This window comes from Physeter macrocephalus, chromosome 20 (assembly GCF_002837175.3).
Source record: "Physeter macrocephalus isolate SW-GA chromosome 20, ASM283717v5, whole genome shotgun sequence".
NCBI classification, from domain to species: Eukaryota; Metazoa; Chordata; class Mammalia; order Artiodactyla; family Physeteridae; genus Physeter; species Physeter macrocephalus.
In genome coordinates this window covers 76,383,246-76,394,275 of record NC_041233.1, presented here as the reverse complement: position 1 = coordinate 76,394,275, position 11,030 = coordinate 76,383,246, and the positions used below count along the sequence as shown (strand labels likewise).

At 50.1% G+C, this 11,030-nt stretch overlaps 1 protein-coding gene across 1 annotated transcript in view; it reads left to right on the top strand.

Moving 5' to 3' along the window:
- Window positions 1-11,030, top strand: part of CPXM2 (carboxypeptidase X, M14 family member 2) — a 128,848-nt gene that overhangs the window by 27,562 nt on the left and 90,256 nt on the right. The window contains exon 3 of the mRNA XM_024121523.3: window positions 2,034-2,143. Coding sequence (XP_023977291.1) covers window positions 2,034-2,143 — 110 coding nt within the window. The remainder of the gene's footprint in view (window positions 1-2,033; window positions 2,144-11,030) is intronic.

The following is an 11,030-nucleotide window of genomic DNA, read 5'->3' as shown; positions in this document are numbered from 1 at the left end:
TGTGTGTGTGTGTGTGTGTGTGTGTGTGTGTGTGTGTGTGTGTGTGTGTGTGTGTGGCACATTATTCCAGCAGTATTTTCAGCAAGAATCAGAGGTTATGATGGGAGTGGGGTAAATTTTCTAAGCAGTTGTCTGAAGTTGCCCTTTTGACTGTTGACAGATAGTGGGTTCTAGATTCTCATTTCTTTCCCTCAGCCCTTGGCTGCAGGAGTTGCCAGTGAGAAGCCTCGTGTTAGTGTGATTGTCTCTTATCTCCTGGAAGTCATGGACAAGGCAGGGATTGTGGCTGGAATGGGGCCGCTTGTCTGCTTCTTATCCTCTCTGCCCTTCTGGAGTTCCCGTTTTGAAGATACGGAGATTTCCTTGAGACGGCTGATTCATTCTGTGGGTTTTGTTAGGCTTACTGCCTTTGGGGCTATGGTAGGAGCACTTCCCCACTGTGTCAAAGTCCAGGCAGCAGCTGAGTGGCTGAAGTTCTGCAGATGCCCCCTCAAGGACCAAGAGGTGGCCTCGAGAGCTGGCCAGGTTTCTTAATCATCCTGTGTCATTGTCTTTCCCATGTGGTATTGTTCTACATTGCGGGTGAGTCCAAGGAGGAGAGGCAGCTTATTTTGCTTATTTTGGACATTGAGTAGACCTGCCAAAAATCTTGAGAATGATCATGAGACCACCTGAAGGCTTCCGAATCCTGGGCCAGCGTCAGGCAGGTGCCAGTGGAACTGTCCCCTCCTCTCTTGCGCTCCCTACCACGCTGGGCACTGGTACCTCTGCTTCCCTGTGCTAGTACAGGCAGCCTCCCGGCAGATGTGGGCAAGAGAGAGCGCGGCATCGTTTGAAAGCCCGGAGCTGAGAATCTGGAGACCGGGATCTGAGGCGTGGCTCTGCCGCTGGCAGGGACGCCTTGGGTGGTTCACCTCAAGTCTCGGGGCCTCGGTTTCCTCTTCTGAGAACTCAAGGGGAGGACTTGATGGCATCTCAGGTCCTGGCAGGTCTGAATTCCTCTGGCTACAGCACCTGGACAGACTTACTACCTGGTGCCCACAGAGCATGCCCTGCGGCCACTGTTTCGCCAGGCTCCTCCAGCCTCCCAGGACCAGAAGGGCTTTTTCCCTGCAGGGGTTTTTGTGGATGGACAGACACGCTCATGTCCCCAGGTATCCCAGGGATCCCCAGGGGCGCTTCCATCTCAGCAGTGACCCACAGGGCTTTTAAAATTTGCCTCTGTTACATTAGGGATTTTTCAGAGAAGTAGATTTTGTTCACTTCTCCTCCCGAGTGTTTTCTTTCCCCAGGGCCAGATTGAAGAAGGTAGCATCCCTTGGAGATTTGCAGCCCCATGGTAGGGTGGGTGGTGAGAATAGCAGCCCAGGAGTCAGGAGGCCTGGGATCCAGCCCCAGGGCTGCTGTTAAAGCTCTTATCCCATAGGGACGATGTGCTGGATTGGGATGATGGCCAAGGGCCTGCCCAAGTGCCAGCGTCTTATTCCAGGGGCAGCTTGGACAAAACTGTGTTGAGTAGCCATTCTCAAAATTACCAGTTTTGCCAGGAATGGAAGGCAATAGTTTGTTTGTTTGTTTGTTTGTGTTTTTCTGTTGCTCTGCTCATTGGTATTCACAATACAAAGGCAAGAGTTACCGAAGCAAAATCAGCAAGTTCTGATTAATTGGCAGAGCTCAGCCATGGAATCGTTCTGAAATTTCTAGCCAATAAACTCTCCCTGGCTGAGTCACCCTGCGGAAGGATCCTTAATTGGAAACAGCCTCAGACAGTAGCATGGACAGCATCAGACAGAAGGAATACCAGGGCAAAAACACCCAGAAAGGAAATGCCGACAAGAAGGAAAACTGGCATAATGTCAACAGTTGAATCGACAGTGTCGGTCCGGAAACGCTGCGCATACCAGTGAGCGGGGCTGCAACGCTGAGCGCGAGTTCAGGGGAAAGACAGAGAAGCACGTGGCCAGATTTAGAAAACCACAAGTTCGTTTCTGTCAACATCGGTCCTTGTTTTTAATAAGCGTTGTCCTTTCCAGGTTGCCCGCCTCTTGGTCTGGAAACCTTAAAAGTCACAGACTTCCAGCTCCACGCATCCACGTCGAAGCGCTACGGCCTGGGGGCGCATCGGGGGAGACTCAACGTCCAGGTACAGGCGCCGGCACCGCGGGAAGGATCCTGATTGCAGGGCGAGTTGCTCTGGGTATAGACAGGGCGATGGTTCACTGAGCTCGGGGCAGGCTCCGTGCCTGGCATTTAACACGAATTAGCTCTCCTTCTCACGGTGGGGAGGGCCTTGCTGCAGAATCCGCGTTTTAAGAGAATGAGCCCTGAGACTCAGGATACGTGTCTTCTCCAGAGACTAGTTAGTCAAAAGGATGCTGCTGCTTCCTGGACCCAGATCAGGTCACCTCCATGTGACTGATCTGTGAGAGAAGGGCAGGAGAGAAGGCTGAACCGCTGCGGCCGTGGGCCGGCAGTGGCCTTTGTCCTCCCTCGCCTCCCTGCTGGGGCCTCTCACCTCTGCCACACTTGCTTCTTCCAGGCTGTCCTGTGGCTCCCTCCGTCGTGTTCCGCCAGGTCAAAGCCTTAGTGGTGCTCGTCGCGTCTGGCCTCCCTCCCTGAGGCTCAAAGGCCTCCGTAACCTTGGCCCCTCGGTGCTGTCAAGGTCCTGCTTCTGGAAGGTGGGCTCCTCCAGGCTCCCTCCGCGCACCGTGAGCTTGCTGGCTGCAGGCCTTTGCCCAAGCAGGTCCCCGGCCTGCCACGTCCCCTCCCTCCACTTTGCCCAAGCAGAGTTAACCCTGGTTCAGCCGTGACATCACGTCCTTGTGCTGTCTCCCAACTTGTCGTAAATGTAGCCGCTTATGCAGCACAGGCTTATCCTCTTACAGTTTCTGGAGGATAGACGGCTCGTTGGGCTCCAGTCGAGGTGTCGGCAGGGCTGTGTTCTTTCTGGAGGTTCTCGGGGAGAATCGTTTCTTACCCTGTTCCAGCTTCTAGAGGCACCCACATTCCTTGTTCTTCTAAGCCAGCGATGGCAGGTTGAGACCTTCTCAGGCTGCCACCTCTCTGGTTCTCTCTTCTGCCTCCCTCTTCTGCTTTTGAGGACTCTTATGAGTACATTGAGCCCGCCTGGAGAGTCCGGGACCATCTCCCCATCCCAAGCAACCTTCACTGCATCTGCAACCTTCATTCCCCTTTGTCACATAACTTCGAGTGCTCACAGGTTCTAGGATTAGCACGTGACATCTTTGTCGGGGAGGGGCGTGTTTTTCTGCCAACCCCTCCGGGTGCCTTTTCCCTCCTGCTCTGGCTCCAGCTGATTCACCCCTTCTCAAGTTGGCATTTGATCCCATGCCATCCTATGTGGTTCTCCAAGTGTGTGGTTCCCTAATATTTTAGTTTCTTTCCCCACCTGATCCATAACTGTGTGGTTTCCAAGCCCTTTGGCACACGTGCCGTCTCCGCAAGCCTCCGGGGAGGAAGGTAGTCCTTTCGTGCCCACGATGTGGAGTCGTCAGGGCTGCACTCAAGGCGCACAGCTTCCAAGCGGCAGAGCTGACAGCTCATTCCCCCAGCTGTCACTGTAAACGTGCTACGCGCAGCCGCTGTGCTGAGAACTGGACAAGAGTGGATGGGACCCCTTCCCAGGGAGCCCCTGGGCTCAGCAGGGGGACATCTGGGCAGAGCTCCGACTCCAAGCATCTCTTCCCTCCTCTTGACCTCATCAAATAGACTTTCAAACCACTCAACCATAACCACTTTTCAGTTCCGAAGAATTCAGGTAGAACGTTTTCAGAACGAACTTTCATGAAATCTAAAGTTGGTTTAAAAATATTTGTTCTTCTTTTTTAATGACAGCTGTTAAGAAACATTTGGATGTGTACAGCCGGACACTGTTGTACCAGAGGATGCACTCTCAAAGGGCAGACAGGAGCACCTGCTAATAATCTGAGCGCCTCTAGCATCTATCATGGGCTGCAGTCCTCCAAGTAACTAAAGTCAGACCTGAGCAGGGCTACATCCAAATGTCTACAGGCCTGCTTCCTGCATTACTTAGTGGATCTGTCATCTGATGCCTTGGATTCTTTCTCTAGAAATGAAGTTATCCTTTATGAAAGAGGAAGCGTTCACATTTATCCGCACTTCCGGTCAGAAATGGAGAGGCCCAGTTAGTCCTAAATATGTGGGGTGGGGGCAGAGGATGGGGTCATGTGCTTCCAGTTGGGAATCCCGCGGGCACAGTGGACACACCGCATGCAGTCCAGTCAGGCAGGCTGAGTTCAGACCTTGACCTTGACACGTCTAGATTTTGGGACTTTTGGAACAATTATCTCCCGTCTCTGAGCCTTAGTTGCCTCATCAGAAACATGGGAGTCCCAAGCACCCACAGGATTCCTTGAGCAGTGAAATTAGATGATTTATCATTTTAAAACATTTACTGGAATTTCTCGCTCCTCTGCTTAAAGTGTTCGGTAGCTTTAAGTTCACCCTTTGGCGGGTCCCGCTTTCCGGAATTGGTGCCATATGAAGCGTGATTCCACTGCCACAGGTGGCCCAGAATGCATCTTCCCACACATGCAGTTTGAATGCAGTTTAAACATAACTACATCTTGTCTCACATCTGAGTATTTGGTAGGCTTGTCAAGCCAATGGAATTTTATGTGTGAGAAGCAGCAAAGGTATTGGAATTAGAAACCATGTGAGCGAGGTCAGTCCAGCCCTTTGCTGGTCAGGCTCTGCAGGCATGACTGTGGTCCCCCCAGAACTCAGGCTTGGCCTGCTGCCTGGTCCTCCTGCTAACGAGCTGAGAGGCTTTAGGCAAGATGCTCACCTTTGCTACCTTCTCGGAATGTGAGGATCAAAAGGAGGAAGAAAGAGAGTCATCCTCAGCAATTCTCAGATGCCACGTTCGTGCCCATTAAAATCCATTCACTCACCTGACCACTGCAGAGTGCCCTTTATGTCCCAGAACTGTTCGGCCCTTGCAGAGCCAAGAAGAAAAGCTCCTGTTTATTCCCTTGCCTCCAGCTGCCTCAGTCTCCAGCAGAAGGAGAGCTGGAAGCAGCTCTGATAGTTACTGGTGCTGTGCTGAGTGCTTTGCCTGCATTATTTCATTTATTCCTTGGCATATGAGACAAGGACTATTATTATTATTACTTCTGTCTTATAGAAAACAGCTGCCTGGATCGGTAGAGTAACTTTGTTAAGATTTCCCAGGAGAGGCAGGATGTGACTCCAAGCTGCTTTAAACCTGGAGCTGTTGCTCCAAACGACCCCATAAAACTGTCCCAACCAACAGCTAAAGTGTTCTAGGCATCTCCGGATGATTATTAAACCATGTGCAAGTCTCTTTTCTGACGTTTATCTCGCATTGATTTACTCATGGGTCACCCTCCCCAGGTCGTGTGAGTCTTGTTTTTCTGAGATTCCCACACTGTTTCAGCACCGTGTCTGCACATATGTATGTGCCTCATAGATGTTCCTGGGGAGCTGCTGCAATGCGAAGGGCACCGTGGCTACCTTGAAGTCTCCTCGAAGTAGATGGGGTTGGTGCAGGTGGGTTGGCCGTCCTGGTGTTTTGTTATTGCAGATTTGCTCGTACGTGATTGGCAAGTATGGGATGATGTCATTTGTGACACAGAAGGAGCGTTGGTTCATGTACCGTTTTTGCCAGTACATCAGTGTTTTGTGGGACCAGGCAGCAGCCCTGACCCCAGGGGACCATCAGCACAGCTGCGGGCAGAAGCCTCAGAAGAGCTCAGTCCTGTCCATGGTGCTTGTCACTCTCCAGTGCTCTGGCGCAGGGCGGCCACGTGCCCTGTCCTAGGATGCTTACTGCTCAGGTCCTTTGCCCGTTTGCTCACATCCCAGCAGCTTCCATTCTTCCTTACACCCCCTTCCACCATACTGCCTTAACTGTGGTTTTTTAAGGTCAAAGTCTATCATTATAGCTGTGTTAAAAAAAATTGTTTTAAATCAATTTAACGTGTCTCCTTACCAGTAGTGATGGTTTTTGGAATTGATTGATTTTTGTTGTTGTTCTTCTGATTACAGAGCTGCATAGATTTTGAACCTTATTTTTCCTGTGAACTTGGATTTTTTAAGTGCAAGATTTTTTGCAGACGATGAGCATTTACTGAATTGCATTTGCCACATTATAGCAGAAACACCTGTCTCGGTGTTAGTCCGTTGGGGGATGCTGTAAAAGAATGCCTTAGACTGGGTGGCTTTTGAGCAACGCAGATTTATTTCTCACAGTGCTGGTGGCTGGAAAGTCCAAGATCAAGGAGTCTGGTGAGGGCCTGCTTCCTGGTTCATAGGTGACTATCTTCTCCTTTGTCCTCACTTGGTGGAAGGGGTGAGGGAGCTCTGCGGGTCTCTTTTATAAGAGCATTAATCTCATTCAAGAGGGCTCCACCCTCGTAACCTAATCACCTCCCAAAGGCCCCACATCCTAATACCATCACCTTGGAGATTAGGTTTCAACCTATGAATACTGAGGGGACACAAGTATTCAGTCTATAGCATTCTTTTGTCCTCATTTTAAACATAAGGCTTCGAAAGACTAAAAGCACCCTATAACTCAACTTTTAACTTATCTTTTTTGCAAGTGGAGTTTTGCTTGTGTCACTTTAATAACATCAGCTCGGAGGAGAAGCCTTGGGTTACGTTTCATTGGTACACTGGCACAAGAGAGATCTTCAAGAATTCAAGGGAGAGATCCAGTTCAGCCGGGTCGCAAAAGTTTGTCCTCTCACCTAGGATTATTCTGCCAGTGTGCCCAGAATCCTTGTATACTAACTCACTTGTGAGGCTGTGATCGCATTTAGAAACAATCATTGGCTTCTACTGCTCTGGGACCAGTCACAGGCAGCTTGGAAATGAACGTTCCAGGTCTCAGAGAGACAGTTTCAGTAATGACCTCTAAAATCACACTTGGAGCGTTTGCCTTTGATTGGTTTTAGGAGGTACTCCTGTATTCAGGTGGGTCATTTACTGGCAGCTCATCACCTCTCCTGTCCCAGCAGAATCCTCTAAGGACCCTGAGAGATTTTCCGTGGCTCATAATCTCAGCAAGGTGGAGTCAGAGACAGCGCTACTCTCTGAGTGATTTATCCCACCGCCATTGTGATGTTGGATGCCCTCTTAGCTGCAAAGCTTGAGCAGCTTATAGCAGCGCTTGCCATTTCAAAGGGCTGGGTTTCGATTTCATTCTTAAGACTCTAAAGTTATGGTAAGTATACGCCTGACATGTGATCAGAAGAAATGAAATACTGAGAGCCTGGCCGGACCTCAGGATGTCACCTGCCTATCATCGGGAATGTCAGAGAGTTGCTATCCTGATCAGAGTTTTAAAGAAAGAGTTGGTGTTTTGAGGTTGCAAGAAAAACCATGGGGCGTTAACACCTGCAGATGTCTCTGCAATGCCTGGTCACCATTATTTGACTCTCTGTGACCCACGACTTGTCTCACGTGTGTTAGCCCTCTTTGATGAGGAAATGTCTGGTTATAGTAATAGCATCTGTCTGAACCATTTCTCAGCACCCCTGGAACGAGACACAGCTCCTCTCGTAAGTCATTCCATTCAGTAAATTCTACAGAGCACCTGGATGCTGATACTAGAATCCACCGCCAATGACCTGATCATCTTTTTACCTGAAATGAGGTGTAAGCCATGAAGGTGGCCACCGCCCGTGGCTTCAGATATACCCACAGGGAGTCGGTTATGGAACATGGAACCAAGTTTTATCCTGGTGTCGAAGTTCACGAGCATGGGCACATCCCACACATCTGTCCCCTTGTCCTCTTTGGCCCTGAGACACCTGGTGCCCCACGTCTATCCGGGCGGGAAGTGTATGAGGACCACCCAGGGCAGCACGGTTTTCTCAGGCGTCACCCCGCACTCCCCCACTCCTGCCTGTTGCTGGAATCATCTGCACCTGAGGTCTTCTGATCCCAAAGCCTGTCTGTTCCTTCACGCCATCCCGCTTCTCTACCTGCCAGCCTCCCATTTCTTTCTGGTTTTGCACAAACCCCTGCTGTGACTCGACAGGCCCTCGCTGGGGGCTGTTTATGCGCTGGGTGCTGCAGAGGCTGAAATCATCACAGTGGGGATGGTTTCCAAACCAAGGAATGCCGTGCTTGTTCCGATAAAAGGGATTTCATTCCGCATCTGGCTTCAAGAAACAGTCTGGGACACAGTGTTTGGATGCCAAGAGGTTGGAATTTGGGGTATTAGGATTTTTATGGGAAGAGCAGGACTGAGTATTTTAGATCATGACTTTTGGGAAGTTCAAAGTGAGAATTTGCCATAATGAGGTTGACGTGCTGGTCTCACTCTGGGAAGCATCGTGAACGCGAGTGTGGTGAGGAGAGCTAGGAACAGAGCAGGGCAGCGAGGACCAGGGAGCCCCGAGTAACAGAGGCGCCTGACCTTTGGATCCCAGGCCATGCTGGAAGCACCGACTCCCTGGTGCAGAAGTGGACTCCGTTCCGCTTGCCATGTGGATTTTTCTTTGCTATTTTACTAAATTTCATTAAATTGATATTTCATTTCATCTTCAGCATACTCAGAGGGAAACTCTGGTTTAGAAAAAAGGAATTGAAGTCAGAGGCTGACTGACCTGCCCTAACCCGACAGCCAGTAAGTGCAGAGCTGAGGCTCAGGTTGAAGTTTTCCGTGCTCCTCTCTGTGCGTCTCAGGTGCCCACGAGAAGGTTCAGTGTGTTCACTAGCTTGTGGTTTCCCCCGGCACCCCACCTTCTGACTCGTCTCCTTGACCACTGGCTTCTCCATCCCCTAGGACCTTTCCAGGCCCACATCCTGGCAGGACCCAGAGAAGTCTGAGGGGGGGTCAGCAGTCACCCCTATGGGACCTCGTGTCCATTCAGTTGGCACAACCCAACTGTGCCTTCTCAAATGGTGCCTCGTGGGGACGGGCCCTCTGGGCCGTCTCCCCAGCCACGCGCAGGCCAGCCAGACTGTCTCCTGGACGTGTACAGTTAGGAGTCAGGGGCGCGGGTCATTCTGAGCTAGGGCTCCAGTGGACACAGCACACACTGCACAAGCAGAGAAGACTTGTGTGGAGAGAGTATGAAAGACAGGAAGGGAGGAGGGAAAGAAAGATCGGAACAGATTCTTTCCTGTATTCATTCATTTCGTTAAAGACCCCACCTGCTGGGGACCTTATTGGTGCTAGACAGGCACTAAAAATCACAAGTCCTGGGGAGACGACGATGAGCAAACCCAGAAAGGTCCCTGATCTTTTAGCAAATGTTTATGGAGGACCTCCTGTGTACTGGGCCCTGCCCTAGATGCTTGGGATGCCTCAGTGACCAAAACAGACAGAGATCCTTGCCATCTGAGAGCTTACGGTCTAGTGGGAGGGAGGCACATAAAAGCACGAAAAGTAATAAAATTTTTATAGAATGTTGGAAGGTGATAAGTGTGACGGAGAGAAGAAAAACAAACCTGTAGCCGACAGTGGGGTCAGGAGGGCCGGCTCTGGGGAAGGGGCAGGTTATAGTTAAAGGTGATCAAGGTCTGGGCTTTTGGGAGGTAATGTCTGTGCCAAGTTGGCTTTAAGGTCAGCAGGGGCTCCAGTAGCTGTGGGAGGAGCATCTGCGCAGGGGGAGTGGCCTGAGTGTCCTGCGCCTACAGCAGGCCGGGCATTACCAGTTACCAAGGAGCAGTGGAAGGCTGGTGTGGCAGGGGGTGACCTCAGCATCCCGGACAAGAGGTGGTGCTGGCTCCGGCCAAGACGGGAGTGTGGAGGTGGTGAGACGTGGTTGGATATTGGATATTTCGAAGGTAGGCTTTTCTGATGAAGTGGATGAAGTTTGGAAGAGGGTGTGAGAAAAAGAGGAGTCAAGGATGCCTCCTCCGATGTTTTTTTGGCCTTGGGTAATGTAATGGGGAAATGAAATTATTTTAAAAAAAGATCTCACAGGTGAATACCCAATTACAACCTGTAATGCATATGCAGAAGGAGAGGACCAGGTGCGTTAGTTTCCTGGGGCCTCCATAGCAAAGTGTCACAAACTGGTCAGCTTAAAGCAACAGGAATTTATTCTCTCACAATTCAGAGGCTGGAAGTCTGAAATCAAAGTGCTTGTAGGTCTGCGCTCCCTCTGCGTATGTGAGGAAAGGATCCTTCCTTGCCTCTTCCAGCTTCTGGTCCCCATGCGGCCCAGGATGTTCCTTGGCTTGTAGTGGCATCACTCTAGTCTCTGCCTCTGTGGTCATGGGCAGTCTCCCTGTGTGCTGCTACATCATCTTTCCTCTCTGTATGGCTGTCTTTGTATCCAGATTTCCCCTTCTTATAAGGACACCAGTCATTGGGTTTAGGGCCCTTATCATTGCCTAACTAATTGCATCTGTAACAGCCCTAGTCCCAAATAAATTCACATTCTGAGGTTCCAGGGATTAGGGCTTGAACATATCTTTTTGGAGGACATAATCCAACCCATAACACCATGGTTCTCTATGCCCAACAAACCTGCCTCAATCTAGAAATCTGGAAGGCTTTCCTGGGGATGGGATACAAGATTTGAAGCAATATTAGAAGTTAAGAGTTTATCAGATGAAGAGTTCACAGAGGGGATAGGAGAGAATTCCAGGTTGAATGGAACAGTGTGTGCAAAGGCCCTGTGGTGGAGAGAATATGATATATTTGGGGAACTAAAGCAAAGCCAATGTGGCTGGAGCCCTGCTATGGTTATGGAGCAATATCATGGCCAATAAACATAAGAAAAAGTGCTCTTTATCATTAGTCATCAAGTAAATACAGATTAAAATCACAACGAGGTGTGATACACAGACACTAGAATGGCTTTTAAAAAAAGAACAATATCAGAGCAGAAGCAAGAAGAACTACAGTCCTGCAGCCTGTGGAACAAAAACTACATTCACAGAAAGGTAGGCAAGATGAAAAGGCAGAGGGCTATGTACCAGATGAAGGAACGAGATAAAACCCCAGAAAAACAACTAAATGAAGTGGAGATAGGCAACCTTCCAGAAAAAGAATTCAGAAT